This window comes from Tachypleus tridentatus, chromosome 8 (genome assembly GCF_004210375.1).
Source record: "Tachypleus tridentatus isolate NWPU-2018 chromosome 8, ASM421037v1, whole genome shotgun sequence".
Taxonomy (NCBI): Eukaryota; Metazoa; Arthropoda; class Merostomata; order Xiphosura; family Limulidae; genus Tachypleus; species Tachypleus tridentatus.
The window spans coordinates 124,081,804-124,098,163 of record NC_134832.1 but is presented as its reverse complement, the minus strand read 5'-3'; the positions used below and the strand labels follow the sequence as shown (position 1 = coordinate 124,098,163).

Here is a 16,360-nt window from a genome sequence, read left to right as displayed (position 1 = left end):
CTGATGATAGTTTACAAGTTCTAAAAGTATTTATTAGACAACTAGTTACATAAAATGGAAAAAGAAGAATCCATAAAACAACATTTGTGTCAAGTGTAACTTGAAAGGACATATTTTAAAGAACTGCAGATTAAAGTCGATGTGCGTACTAGAAAGGGAAAACTCTTATAATTTTTGGAAATATGGTCGTTACAGCTGCAGCTGTGAGGAATCAACAACTGTTTAAAATCAAAGAATTTGATGTATTTATAGGGAATAGTTCAGCTGAGAATACCTCTTTTATACCAAGTGAGATGAGAAGTTTATTGTTTAAAGAAACCAGTCCACGACTTGCACTGGTTTATTGATGAAAATCTTTGCAGTAGTCAGTCGACACTGGTTTTAAAAGTACAATGGTCCGATCCGACATGGTAATGAAAGACAGGAAAAAGTCTCCATATGTGAAAAAAAAAAGAAGAGTGTTGTGAAAATCAAATGGATAAAAATTTCCAGTGAGAAGAAAGTTAAAAGTTGCTTTTATTTTAGGAAACTCCTTTATGCCTCATAATGTGTGGGTAATAAACGTGGAGTAAGAGTGCATATTGGGAACTGACTTCATGCGGAAACAGATGCGAGATTAGGTTAATTTGAACAAGCTTTATCAGTCTATGATGTAAACATCCTTGTGCATTACATGATAATTATTACATCATAGGCTAACCTCCTCAAAACAACAAGAAAAGTGATTATTAACATAACAGAAATGGAATATCATACAGGAACTTGTTAAAAATAAATTCACATCTAACAACTATTTGTAATAAATAGAACCAAACATTCCAGTGTGTCCTTTTGAGGATTTGAAAGATAAAAATTTCATCATTAGGGCCATGAACGCAATAAACCATAAATTTTAAGTCAAATTTGAATGGAGTATTGCAAGATTCAGTTGTAGTATTTCCTCATCAAAGAGTAACAGAAGTAGTCACCTTAAAGGAATGATGTAAGATGTCTGATGCTAATCCTTTACATAAGGATAGCTTGTCAAATCATCCTACTCACAAGAGCTGTATGATCAGAACTGTGAAGATTGGATCATTTCTAACGGTTAGATAGCTTGCTCACAAAATATCAAAACCTTTTCCAGTGGAACTCATTACTTAGGCTGAACAAGTAAAATATCTCATGGGGTTTATACTAGAGATACATCCTCAATATGTCAGCTAGCCAGACGAATTCCATTTGCATAACATGCTGAGACTTTTAAAGGAATAGAAACCGTGAAAGAACAAGGAGTGACAAAAATGAGTACTACTTCTTGGGTATCAGTTATTGGTTTTATCTTGGATCCAACAAGCTCAATTGTTCCTTTAAGCATATCCATAATAATATTTCAATTTGAACTTTGAATCATGCTAAGTAATTAATTTCCACACATAACCTAAGGAAGCGCTCCCAGAAGGGTCACAGTTCTATTTTTATTCCTTAATATTTAAAGAATAACTTTGTAGCTTTAAGCAGTCCTTCTGTTTTACAATATACAATATCATATATTCCTACGTGCACTACAAAAAGAGATCGTTCCTTGATACCAGCAAGTACCTATCATATAATGTCCTGTATTTTAGCATTTGACAGCCAAATTATAGTTCTAGTCGTATTGTGTTTCTCTCTACAAATATCTTAATTAATGATTAATTAAGGTTAATTGATAAGACTTTTTCATTTTGTAAACCTCCTTGTCATCTCGTTTTTATTCAAACAGTTAATGATTCAAATCTATTAGAGACTGTTAACTGAGTGATGACTCACTCTGTCTCTCTATATATACAACCTTAACTCTTTGTTACTGTCCACCCTTGTAAATCCAGAACTTCCATTCTCACCATTTCTAAAATAACTTTTACCCGAACTACATTTATTACCTGTTTGCTTCCTTGATTTTTGTTTCTAATCGGTTGTTTCCCCCATCTAATAGCTCAGTCTTTACTAAAGGTAACTCTAATTTATCGTCAAATGAGCAAGCTCTGTCTTTCTGAGCCTTCTAAAAATAGTAGTAAATCACATAATTCTCAAATATAACCCAATACTGACACTCTGTAACACTCAATAAGTTCCACCTCACTAATCTCTGAACTACCTCTGACGAAAACTTATATTCTAGATATCACAAGCCGACAAACCAATGAGTGGGAATACGCCTATTGGTTGCACGCGTGAATTTTCAGATACAGTGGTTGTATATAGGGACGGACCATTTATTTAAACAAACAAAAACGAAAATAACTTATATATTTTTTTATTTCATCACTATTAAATTTAACTAGAAAAAGAAAGTTTGATGAGGGATGGCATATATATTGACAGCTTAGTAAATCAGTGATGTAAAGTGGCACTGATGTGAAGCCAAAAATGAAATGTGTAGTGACATTCATGCTTTAAGACACTAGATATATTGCGTTGGTATAAAAAGTTTATGAAAATAAAATATAAGTCAAAAGTGCAATTATAATCCAGCGTTTTTCATCTAAATAGACTATGTGGCATCGAATTGCCTATATATGGTAGTTCACTCGCAGCCTAAAACAGGACCGCGAGGTACATGCAAAATGAGATCTTAAAATTGCGTGGGAAACGTACAAGCGAAGCTATTTCAAATATATACATATATAAACTGATTTGATTTTAAATGGTTTGGTTTGTTTTGAATTTCGCGCAAAATTACTCTAGGGCTATCTGCGCTAGCCGTCCCTAATTTAGCAGTGTAAGACTAGAGGGAAAGCAGCTAGTCATCACCACCCAACGCCAGTTCTTGAACTACTCTTTTACCAACGAATGGTGGGATTGACCGTCGTATTATAACGCTTCCACGGCTGACAACTGAAAGGATGAGCATGTTTGGTGTGACGGGGATTCGAACCCACGACTCTTAGATTACGAGACGAGTGCCTTAACCACCAGGCGACTTAAAATGGATGTACATGTATATACTAATAGAAACCTGGTGGTAAAGTAATACTAATTACTCATTATAAGTAGTTAATATCAAGTAAAAGCAAGTTTCTCATTAAATTATAAGCAAATACGTACATTTTTATATATTAATATAAACTATATTTAGCATATTATTAAACCCCCTTTACTTTTCTTTTGTAAATTTGCTGTGTTTAGGATTTGGACCCTGGCTAGCGAAATAAATAGGTAGCGGATACCAACAAACCTTAAAAAACAAGTTGGGATGACTACAGTATGGTCTAAAAGAAGTGTACATACACACTGAAGTATGAAACATATGTTTGTGTGTGTGTAATTAAGCACAAAGCTGCACAATAGACTGTTTCTGCTTTGCCTACTACAGGTATCGAAACCAGGATTCTAGTGCCGTAAACCCGCAGATATACCGTTGTGTCATTGGGGACAAAACATATGTCATTTATAAATGTTGTTGTGCTCTTTTCTTTACCACGTTTCTTTGTTTGATTTGAATTTCGCGCAAAGCTACACGAAGGTTATCCGTGCTAGCAGTCCCGAATTTAGCAGTGGGAAGGCAGCTAGCCATCACTACCTACTGCCAATTCTTGGATTACTCTTTTACTAACGAAGAGTATGATTGACCATACATTATAACGCCTCCACAGCTAAAAGGGCGAGCATGTTTAGTGTGACTGGGAAACAAAACCGCAACCATCAGATTACAAGTCCCGTGCCCTAACCACCTGGACGCTCTTTAACACTTAAGGTTTTTTTAGTTATACTGATAAAATTCATGCAAGAATGGTAACAACTCTAACAAGGGTTTTATCAGAATAAATATTTCAGAGTCAGTCTCAATTTCTGACTTAATTGGGGTTAAGGAAAGAGACTGGACATAATATAAAACAATACATTAAACAGATATTTTACTTGCTTACAGAACAAGACAGCCCAGTGGTTCAATGGTAAGTCTAAAAGCTTATGACGCTAATATACTGTTTCCGATACCCGTGTTGGTCACAGTACAGAGAGATCATTCATAGTGTGTGTATGTACTTAACAGCAAAACAAATAAATAAAACAAGATAGACTTAATCCAGCATTCAGGTATTCTTAAACATCTAATGTAACCAGAAAATATAATAGTGTCAGACTAAGGAATTTTCTAGTGACACTTTTTGTAACACAGATAAGTAAATGACTGTCGATAATGTGTGGCTGCTTCAAGACTGGTTGCGACATTCTACAACGTTCAGCACAACACATGTGTCGAATGCGTGTAAACGTGAAAAACGTTTGGAAATTTTGGTGTTATATAGACTAAAAGAGAAAATATATAACATATGCTTATATATACAACATCTTCTAAGTGCTGGTTGCTTTTATACCTTTTACAACTGGAGGGTTTCAAGGGCAACACCATTGTGGGTAATTTCACATTTTTGCCTATGTAAAGAAACTACCCAAACATTTGAAGGTAGATACATAGTGGATGTCAGCAGGAATATGTGAATTTAAGTCTAATATCAGTGATATTTTTTTTATTCTTTTTGTATGTCTCGGATGTTGTTAGGAACTTTATAGCAACAAAATTAAACATCCAGAAGCAAATTAGTAAATGCGTTTAAAAAGAGGATGAAGTTCGATTCACTTGAAATCCTAAGGCTGAAACCACCTAACTTGCTCTATATTTAAAGGAGTGTGTTTTGTATTACTTACGAAAGCCGACTGTGACGTAACGGTTTACGTGATAAGCTACAATTTAGAGGGTTCTAGTCACGATATACCTCTAAACATGTACCGAATTTTAGCTATGTGAATGATATATAAAACACCTTCACACGGGCACCTGAAGAAAGGGGCAAGAGGAAATATTTACATATTATAACGTACCTTAACATCGTAGTTAAGTTAAATATTTTTAGTAAATTTTATTAAAGCTGTCAATCTTTGTTTGCATTTAAACACACATTACAGATACTATTTTAGTCTGTTGATTTACATTGAAAAAGCTGATCCCCTACATTCTCTTCGTCCCAGTAAACATGCTCGCTCTTTCAGCCGTGGGTGCGTTATAAAGTGACGGTCAGTTCCACTATTTGATGATAAAAGAGTAGCCTAAGAGTTAGCGGTAGTTGGTGATGACCTTCTTTCTAATAGTTCACTGCTAAATTATGGACAGCTAGCGCGGATAGCTCTTGTGTAGTTTTGCGCGAAATACAAAACAAGCCGAGCTCCTACATACATGTTTGGCCTCCTACAAATTATTTCTTTGGACATTCATGCCCTTACAGTCAATCTCCTTATAAACATAAAATGTGGACAACTAAGGATGACTTGGTATTTAAAGATTGTAGCTGAATATGTATATATATATCCACAAAACCCAAGAGAAAGAAAAGTAAAAAACACACATTTTATTTTTGAGGAAATAGTTGTTAAGTGTTGTCACTTTTGTAGCGTATGTTGCTATTGTTAGTGATAGTTTTCCCTTTTCCCATTGATTAGCAGTTCTAAATCAGGAATGATTTTACTTGAACATGAAAGGTGCTTGACCTGGCTCCTTAGTAATGCTTGCTAAAGTGTCTCAAGCGTGTCGTAGAATTTTTGCAATTATTAAGTAATTTTTATTTAGTAATGTTAGTGTGTTATAAATTTCATGAGTATTGTATATTTAAAATTCGATTTATTTTCTCCTGGATACATAGTATAACAACAATATCTGTCTGTCTTAATCACGGAGGGGGGAATGGCATCACTAGGCTTGCCATATGGACTTTTTTTAACATGTTTGGAACATTAAAAGTGTGAAAGGAGCTGAAAAATTTGGAAAGCACTGGTGCAAGGTGCTGTTTAATTTGAAAATACCAGTACTAGTAGACAATATATTACTTACAAATTGTGTGTATGTATATATATTTATATAACCACTTTTGAGTAATTGTGGAATATTAACATTAACGCCACCAACCGCACAGAACCTATCAAATATACTTCCTACGATGGCGAACTTTGTTGATATATTTCATAAGGAAAAAGTGAGGTTTAATTTTGTATCTTATTTTATACCTTTAGAATATATAATTAAGCCAAATTTGATGTTTTTATTTTTGAACATCAACATTAATGTAATGTGTAAGTTCACGACTTTTGCCTTAACTCAGTTGTCATATTAAAAAAAGACGTAAAGTGTAATTTCATTTGTGTTAAGTTCATTTTTATGTTTTGTTAATTAACATGCTTGTGTGAGAGGAAATTCAACCTCGTTTCGTTAGTGGTATTACCATTTTTAGTTTCCGTTCTTAGCCCGAATACTGAGGTACATACTAAATTTTGTATTTTGACATTGTTCTATCATTTTTCTTTCTTAATTTGGCGTGGTTCTGTTTGGGTTAATTTATATTTAATTACCAAGGGCAGTAGTTACAGCATAAAACAAAACCACAGCAGGTATCTTATATTTTTGGTGATCAGGTATGACTGACACTTGGTGTAAATACCAAAGTAAGTAAAACAAAAGATCATAAAAGAAAGTTTCATACTTAGTTACACATTGTGTGTATACATGGGAAATAAGTGGTGTACGTCAGTCAATTTTGATGTTTTCTAACCAAATGTGTCAAATGTTTACAGAAGTGTTAACTTACTATAACATAATAAAATATCATTGAACTTATTGTAAAAATGCTTGTATAGTACATGTACAAGGCTCATAAACAATGAAGAATTGCAATTATTTGAGGGCTTTATTATTGGTATAAAATATTATCATAGAAAATCCAAAAGGAAAGTGGATGTCCCAGGTTCAGAGAAGGTGCCAACTTGCCAACCAGTTACTTAATATTCTCTTGTAATTTTGAGTTTGGGAAAAGCTCCATATTTAGAATTGTGTACAACATAGACCACAACCCTTTATGAAGACTGTCTTGGGCTACTTACTTAAAGAAGGATTAAGTTGGAAAGGTTTCAGAGAAGGGCTACTACAGTGATAACTTAGCTAGAATGACTATTATATGAAGATGGGTTAACCTCCTTAAAATTAATTTCTAATGGGAAAATAATTGTTAAAGGGGATCTGAATATAATGTTCAAAATTATAAATGGGTTAAGTAGAATTAATGCATGATATTTTTCATGTATAATGGGAAAGAGTGCTAGGATAAAGAGATATCAATTAAAGATTTTGTGGTGTTGAAGCCATCTGAGATTTAGGCAATTTCATTTTTTGTTGAAACAGAGTAGTTTAACTTTGGAGTAAGTATCTTCAGAGGTAATAGATGAAATAAAATAGGGAGAGCAAAAGAGACAGTTTGATGAGTATATGGGAAGTCACAGTTGGATATAGACATACATATGCTTGATGAAATGAATGAGACAGCAGTTGTGGGCCAAGTGGTTCCTTGTTGTTTGTAGCTCGTATAATGTCAGAAAATTAGTACTTCACCAGAAAGCATCTTTTGCATGCCTTAAAATGTTTAATAAGCATGCAGGTCACACCATTCATTTAGTCTACAGTTTAAGTAATGTGCTGAATAGACATTATCATCAGTTAGGCTGAAGTAAGGGCAGATTGCATTAACATTTTGCAGCACAAAAGGTCCAGGTAATGGATGTCATTTGTGATACAATTCTATAGGATGTAGAGGTATGTAGATACAATGGCTGTCAGTCATGTCCTTGTATCATCAACATGTGCAGTATAAAAATAGTAGCATATTTTGTTCCATATTCTCTCCAAATGAATGTTGCCTGTTACATGTGCCTGGCGGTAGGTGTTATGTGATTTATCTGTAGGAAGAATATTGTTTTACATGTCATTTATAATTGAATATGTCTTTGGTACCAATACAGTTAAGCTGTTTTATGCATTGCTGTGACTATAATACATCAATTAGAATGTCTGGTATACTGGTTGGTTTTATTTAGTCTGTTTACTACTGCTGGTATATTGACCCACCTTCCTGTTATGGCTGTGAACATTTGTTGTGGCTGGTAATCATTTGCATGTGTTATGGATTATTGTCTATTGTGTTGTGGAAACAATTATGTATTTTGCTACCAACATTTTTCAGAGACTTGTAGCCAACTTGAATTATTCTGCTGTAATTGACAAGCTTCCATTATTCTGATGGTTCCTTATGAGAAAAATTAAGCTTTTATGTGCTTTAGCCATAATTCATAAGTACTCAGGACATTTTCAACTCTGTGACTTACTTCAGAGTGGACTATGACAAGATTCTGTAGACTACTGTCTGTAACATAGGCTAAATGACCAGTCATTTGCCTTTCAGATGATGTAATAGATCATCAGTTGTCTGATTTCCATAAAGGTGAACTTAAGGGAATGATTGAAATATTTGTACATTATGTTTCTTAACTTTTTTTAGTTATAATATTTTTGTACTAATTATTCTTTGTTATTCAAAATGTACAAAATAGTCTAGCAAATTGGCATTCTTACCATTGGAGAATATTTTGATTATTTAAGGTACTCTGGATACATTGAGGTGCATGCAAAAGTATTCTTGGTGCTTACTAAGCATGTGAGTGGTGAAGTTTTTAACATGTCCAGCTGCCATATTAACAAACTTCAGTTATTCTGAATACAAAAGTTTATAACAAAAGCAGTACCTTTATTTTTGAAATATAAAATTACACATCCATTACCTTCTTTAACATTCTTTTAAAAAGTGTTATTTCAATCTGGCAAGTAATAAAACAATTGCTTAAAATGTAAATTGGTTGACAAAACCTAATATGTTTATAATATGCTTATGTTTGTATTTTTCTTATGGATACTGTTGATTAAATGCATATACTCTAAGATTTTATTGGCCTTCGGTTGTCTTGCTATTACTTAAAATGAGCATTTCCTAAAACATTTTTAATGTGGCTTCTGATACAATATCTTACCTTGTTTCATGTCTTATACTGCCCTCTATCAGCACACATTTTCACTTGCCTCTAGCCTTGACACTCCCATTTATCTCTGCATACTAACATGCAAGTGATTATGTAGCAAATTTCCATTAGCAGGAGTGCAATATTACCCCTGTTGTAACTAATGCCCTATCTAATCTTGCATCTGTTAACAGATTCTTGATTGATAGTCTTATTGTATAGATGTGCTTTCACAAGTTTTTAATTTCTTCATTTTTCTACTTCAGTTATATTGTTTTTTATCAATTTCATTCTCTTTTGTGGCATGTTAAAAATTATTTATCTTCTCGTATCTTTCAATTTTGTAAATTTATGTACTTCTAATTTTAGGTAGTCACAACTACAACTGCTGTTACTGTGGTAGTGTGATTACAAACTCCATGAAATGAATTACCTTGTCATATATTAATTTTACTCTGATCACCCTTCTGGAGTCAAGGGTGGTGGTAGTGGGGCCCAGACTCCTCCAATTTGCCCACCTTTGGAGATCCCTGATGGCCAGTTCATGGGTTATAAAAGTTATTTTCAGTAAGTCTAGTCCTGTTTTTCCAGTTATTTCCACAGCTGTTTCACAATCCCATTTTCATCCCTCTTCAAGATTCCATTTTTTGCATGCCTGATTCATTCCAGAATCTTTCATTTCCACCTTTATATGAGCATTTAGCTGCTTCATGTCTCCTCAAAAGATGATGCATTCTTGCATCTTTTTTTTTTTTCTAGAATTATGTCATGGTGGATTAGCTTGTCAAAATGATGTTTTTTCTCACATCCACACAATTTTTTTTTTGTTCATTTCTGTGTGTTATTCAACTCCTTCCTTCTTCTGTGCCAAACCTATTTCACTTTGATTGTGAACTGTGGAATGTCTCATATGTAGCACCATATTCTCTCCCTCTCCCACTGTGTGAGAGGTTCTTTTGTTTAGTGACATAGGATTTTCTTGAAGCCCTCATTCCCTCTGGTCATGTCCTCATGTCATTGTCATTTGGTTTTGATAGACCTATGGAGCATTGCTCAGGATATTTTTAGATGCTCCTCTTTTTCCTCTGATCTTTTCTTCTGTCTGACAAGACAAGTTTAACTGGTGGTTGGGTCAAAATCATACTGTTGTAGGTGTTTCTCTTCCTCATCTGGATTGTTATGTTTTATAGATACTTCTTTTTTTCTGGTTTGTGAATGTATCTTGACACTCAGAAGGTTTTGGGGTGATGGTCTCTTTCTGGGTGCTCTCTTTATGTCAGTCTCTTGGAAATTCTTGCTGTTTGTCTAGCTGTACTTCATTTTTCATGGGCTCCAGAATTTATAATGTTTAGTCTTGTCTATCTCCATGCAAGGGGCAGTTGGTCTACAGCCCTCTGTTTTCAAACATTGATTCTTCTATGTTGGACCTACTGCTATCACTTTATTAGCATGCCAAATCTCTGTACTCTGAATCTTGTCATGGATCAGTTATCTCATCCTGACAAGATTCTCCCTGTGGAGTGGCATTTGGATTCATACGTTTTTTGGGTTTGTGTGCTCTGTGGGGTGTTTCAGATTTAGATGTTTTTGTCAATCTTCTCAGTAAACTACTTCCCTAATTTTAATGTCCTGCTTGTCATTGATGCATATGTTAAATTTTTTTCTTCTCCTATGTGTCCTTGCCATACTTTAATGCAATCTATGTAGCATTTTGCTGGTTGCTTCATATTGGCCACTTTTCTGTCACCCACTTTCTAACATGTATCATCCATCCAAACCTGTAATTTGTCTTCACAAGTGGCTTTATTTGGTCCCTCACTTGAAGGGCTGGACTTTCATGTGTAATTTTTTTTCATTTCTTATCCCATTAGTCCTTCCCCCATAGCAGTTTACCACTGTCCATAGTACACTTACTGCTGTTGGTCTGTCATGAGGAGTTTTAACTCTTCTTCTCTTGCAATTCCTCACATACTGTCATTTTGCCTTGGCTTTTTCAATGGGGCCTTTTGGTTTCTTCTGTTATTAACTACAAGGCTTGCATTTTCCAGTTATCAGTCTTACCTATGTTGTTTCATTCCTTCTGCTTTTCCCATCTACCCCACCCTACTTCCCTTCTGGATTAGTACCTCTACATGGTCTTCCATACTCTTCCCCCATCCTTCATTGGAACTTTTGTGTTCATTGTATCACCTTTCTTTGAAGTCCATGTTCATGCTGTTGTTTGTGTTCCAATATTTTCATTCAGATGCATTCATGACTGATGTTTGGTATGTTGTTTTATTAGTCCATATGTTCTTTTCTGATTATTCCTTTTTGCCAGGACCTCAGCTGCTCACGAGGATACTTCTATCTTCACACCCTTACCTTCCCTCCATCTCTCATCTTTATTGCCATTCTGATCCCATCTGCTTCTTTTGCCTGATTTGGGCTCTCCCTTCCACATTTTCTGAGTCCATTTGTTTCTTCTTTGGAATCCTGTTAATTTGCCTGGCATTTTTTTTTCTCTTGCTCCTAATGATTGCTGCCTTTTTCACGTTTTCTTCATTTCAGATTTGTCACCCTACCATGTCCATGACTGAACATTTTTGTCTTTCCTTGGGGGACATCATCAGTGCTATAACTATCTATTTGTAGATGGTAAGTAATTCACTCATTTTCTTTTTCTTTGCAGAGGCCTTTATCATATATTTCGTTCCCACTTTTCAGCAAGTGGTGCCTGACCAGGTATTACTTAGTTTTAAATTTGCACTGTATGACTTCTGATCATGTATCATGTCATGAGATTGTAACGTTGAAGCTCTTCCTACCTCAAACCTGATGTGCAATTCCAAATGCTGCCTGGTGTTGGTTGAGTAACTAAGTCAATGTGTTCTCTATGTTTTCAAAATACAATGTCATAACACATATCCAGGTTATATTATGTCCACCATTGAGATGGGGTGTCCTGCAGGACTGCTTGTAAGGTATACCTCATTGTGTTTTGGTCCACAATGTTTGTCCAAACTGTAAACTCATGGATTAATGTGGGTAAAGCAGATAAAACTATTGTCCATTTGTGAGGATCTGTAATATTTGAGGCTTTTCCTACCATAAACCTAATGTACAATTCAAAACACTTCTATATGTTGGTTAATTGCTCTGCTTTTCAAACTAGGTGTCATGGTCAACCATTGCACTTTCTCTGATGCTGTGGTCTTATGGGATCTCCAACACATTCCCCCACCCTCCTCTTCTAGTTGAGTTTGAAAGTACTTGTCACCTATCAGTTTCTAGCCATTAGGGTAATGAACCATGGAGGCCTATCTTCCTGAGTTTGCTCAATGCTACTCAGTTTTGAGTAGGGTAAGGATATTCTACTAGTGTAGAAAGTGTGAAGCACTTCCTACTACAGACCTGATGTACAGTTTTGAATGCTACGAGGTGTTTGAAATGGCACTCCACTATATATTGCAGTTTGTCTCTCCAGCACCCTTTTTTTCTCAAGATTAGGAGTTGGTTAGAGCCAAATCAACCGCATAAGTTCTCACATGTGTTATTTGGATGGTTACCCTCCTTCTACCATAGACTGAATTGAAAATTCCACATTTTGCAAGGTTTTGGACTGAGAATGGACACTCACCTGGGCCCTCCAACTTTCTGGTGGGTCTAGTATCAGTTGCGTTGGCAGTGGACTCTTGGTGCAGAAGCTCCTTTTACCTGTGCAAACTTGTTCTTGAGATGACAGATGAAGAAACCTCTTCCTATTGCAGAACTGATGTGTGATTCCAGTTGCCACTAGGCGTTGGTTGAGGTCAAACTCCCCTTTACAGTCTATTGCACCCTAGGCACTCTACATTGGGGAGGTCTTATCTTTTTCTGTAATTTTTATTGTGGTTCCCTTTCTTGGTATTTAAGTGAAACATTAGTAATGAGTAAATAGTATCCTATCTTGGAAGCTGTTTGTTCTCTCACAGAAGTATTGTTTGTAATTTCTTCTTGTACTCCATATTTTTCTTTTAGGCAATTTTTCGAGGGAATAACTTTCTCACTGGTCCTCCACCTGTTCAATGTGTAATTCTAGCTTTTTGTGAGGGAAAGATGAGATACAGTGTCGGAAGTTAAAATTTTCTTAAAGTGGAAATGTTTGTGGAGGGTTGCTGCATAATTACTTGGATGTTAGTATGTGGAAGTAAGTGGGATATGAAGGCTAGTGGCAAGGAAAAATTTGTACTGATAGAGGGCAGTGTAAATTGAAAGCTTTTAGTAAGTTGAGGTCAGTATCTATTAGAAATACATTTTCAGTTTAAGAAAATGATAACTTTACTGCAGTGTTGCACAATTTAATAATATTTTAAAACTTCTTTATGCATCTCACTTAGTTACTTCCCATCTAGTTGTTTAATGTTTTCCTAAACAATTTTTTTTCTGAAATTCCTTTACATTTCAGTTATTCTCTTAATTGTTACTAAAATTTAATTATTTTTTTTAGTTGTAACATAAATAAAAGTTTTCATCAAAGCAACACATGTTCATTCATTCATTGCATTGCTAGATGTAAAATGTATTATGTATTATGTCTGGTTTGTGTTCTATAGACTTTCAGGCCTAGGAAGAAGTTTGAGCCTGGAACTTTAAAGTTTTCTCTACACAAACAAGCCCAAGCATCACTGAAGTCAGGGATAGATTTGAAAGATGTAGTTAGACTTCCCCCTAGGGAAAGTTTAAATGACTGGGTGGCTGTTCATGGTAAGGATAGCTATTCTAGTATTTTTATTTACTTTAATTTTAAGCTCATATAGCATTAAAGTTTCACCTGGAATAAGTTCTAATGGTTGTTAATGTCGTATATTTTTAATTGTAAGGCATAACAGCACAGGGAATTTGGGACATAAATATATTTGAGAGGAACTTCAATAGTTAAGGGACATCTTAGCTTTAAATTATATTCCCTTCTTTCTCTCTTTAAGTTTATTTAATTAAAAACTTAAGTTCAATTTATCAGCATCAGCACATTACATTTTTTTAATGAACTTTTAATAATAGGCACAAATGTATGAAAATCCAAGATAGCAGAAGGTCATTTTACGTACTGAAGTTGGTGGTTATTGAAAAGTAAAGTCCCCCACTGGGACAGCTGTAAGTCTTTAGATTTATGATGTTAAAATCAGGGGTTTGATTCTCCTTGGTGGACACGGCAGATAGCCTGATGTGACTTTGCTAAACACGCACACACGCACAAGTAAAATTAAATGGTGAAAGAAGGATACTTTTTTAATTTTATTTATTATTCACTTTAATGTGCCTTGTTGAATTAGTTACTACTGAACAACATTTTAAAAGGATTCAGGCACAAATCACATTATATGACAAACCAGTTTTTCCATAAGGTACAACTCCAATCAAAAACAATTTTTGTCAAAGAACCATCTGAATCTAGGCTTCCAAAGCCTTTAATTTATTTCCTTTGTTATTCAAGTACATATTTTCAACCTTTTCTTTCTTCCTCTTAAACAGATAATCCATGGGAAACATTGATAAAATTATCAACACTTGATTCCTGAATCACGCCTCTCCTTGCCTTGTAGTTTTTATGTAGTCTATATAAACTCTAAGCCTTTCCTTAGCTTAAAACACTTGAACAACAAATTGTTGTAGTAGTCTCTCTCTGCACACGTAATTTGTCAGTATCCTTCCTGTTGTAAAGGGACTAAAACTACCTACACACAACTCCAAATTAGAAGACTTATAATCAATAACACAACAATTTTCTTGATTTAATTTCAAAATTATTATAAATAGAAAAATATCTGTAATTGATTTTTTTTTCACTAGATCTAAACTTTTTGCATAGGGATAAAAGATTTTGTCAGTAATAACTGTAAAATCTATTTTCCACTTTTCTCAGTACTGTTACTAACTTTGAAAAAAAAGAATTTTTTTTTTATATTTCAGTATCTAAAGTGCACAGTTTCATGTTTTTCTATTTTAGAATTCATCTTTCACATACAGGTCCATTTGCTTATATAAGAGAAGCATTTTCAGTAGTATCATTTCACAAAGTTCTTAAAACAGGCCCCACTAGTTACATTCTTCCAATTAGAAAAATCCCCATGCTTTTTATCACTAAACCAGTGTTTCTGCATTCAACTTTCGTACCATCCAATAAACATCTGTCTTTGCTCTCAATTTTTTCTTGGTGTAGTAAATACCCTTTGAAGGTTAAAATATACAACATTACAAGGTTTTATTCTTGAAAGAATGTAGATGCTATGTCTAAAAAAAAACAAACCAACAGATTGGTAAACAAGCAAAATCATTATTTAAATGCCAGCTTTTTAAATACTTTTCTAAATAAATTCTGATGACAGATTTCAACAGTAACAACAGAAGACAAGCCCCTAACAGGCATGTAATTTAACATATTTTCCCTAGGTTCTTTTCTTTTAAAAAAGATTCACAATGTTTATATTTTGGTCATAAAGAATTCCCTCATGCTTAAAAGACTTATGGAAAACTATTATTAAAGCCTCCACTGCCTTTTTGCTAAGGTTATTGAAGATTTTTATAATAAATCTAATAAAAACCAAAAACTTTGTTTTCTGAAAGTATTTCTTCAGTTGTAAAAATTACTGGGAAAAAATGTTTTCAATTTCAACCATGCTCCATTCTTCCATCATAAGATATCCTTTAAAATCTTTTAAGGGATTATTATTGTTTTGGATTTTTTTTAAAACTTAAAAAAATAGAACTGAATAGAACTTTTTTAGTCAAATTGAATATTTTAAACTTCAAAACTCTTATAAAGCTTTTTTAGTTTTATGAATAACTTTTTCAATTAAAAACAAACCCTCAACATTCACCATTTTTATAATTGAATTTCATGTTATTAGAAGTTTAATTCCTTTGTTCTTTCTTTAGAAGGGAGTTTAGCTGGAATGTAAACATTTTTGTAGAAATATATTATTTTTTCTTTTACTGCAGTGATTAAACTAACAAACAACATTGCATGGTTCATTATATTTGTTCTTCCTGTTCAGATTAGCACCCACTTTTTCAAAGTATTTTGTAGTTTTAGGAAGTTAGTTTTTCTAAAATAAGGAATGTGACTTGTATCTCAGAATGGCTGGTTATAGGTGTTAACACTTATTAATAAACCAGAGAAGAAAAAAACTGTTTGAAAAAATTATATGCACACACCTAGTTCAACAACAAACAGTAATAAATCCCAAGATACAACAAACTACAAAATCTTATGCTGCTGCATACCATATGTTTCCAACATTAGGGAAAAAATAACCAACATTTGGAAAAACTTGTAACAGAACACAACATTCCAGTAAACACGAGATTTATTCAAAAACCAGGCATAAAACTAAAGTCCATACTTTGTAAAAACTACACTGTCAAACACAACACTAATATTATTTATAAAATACAATGCAACAACTGCTATGACTTCTGTTTCAGAGAAACAAGCACAAAAATGGAAACTAGATTCAAAGAACACACAAAAAAAACACCTTCATGC

General features: G+C 34.0%; 1 protein-coding gene across 3 annotated transcripts in view; it reads left to right on the top strand.

The window, feature by feature from the left end:
* The first annotated feature begins 5,691 nt into the window (after positions 1-5,691).
* LOC143223400 (MOB kinase activator 3B-like) overlaps positions 5,692-16,360 on the top strand; it is a 35,420-nt gene continuing 24,751 nt past the window's right edge. Inside the window, exons 1-3 of one of the 3 annotated variants that reach the window (XM_076451344.1) lie at positions 5,694-5,990; positions 11,404-11,490; positions 13,428-13,578. In XM_076451344.1, the coding sequence (XP_076307459.1) occupies positions 11,488-11,490; positions 13,428-13,578 (154 nt within the window). In that variant the 5' untranslated portion in view covers positions 5,694-5,990; positions 11,404-11,487. Of the gene's footprint in view, positions 5,991-11,403; positions 11,491-13,427; positions 13,579-16,360 lie in introns of all 3 variants that reach the window. The other 2 variants (XR_013012901.1, XM_076451343.1) reach the window with 2 other exon arrangements.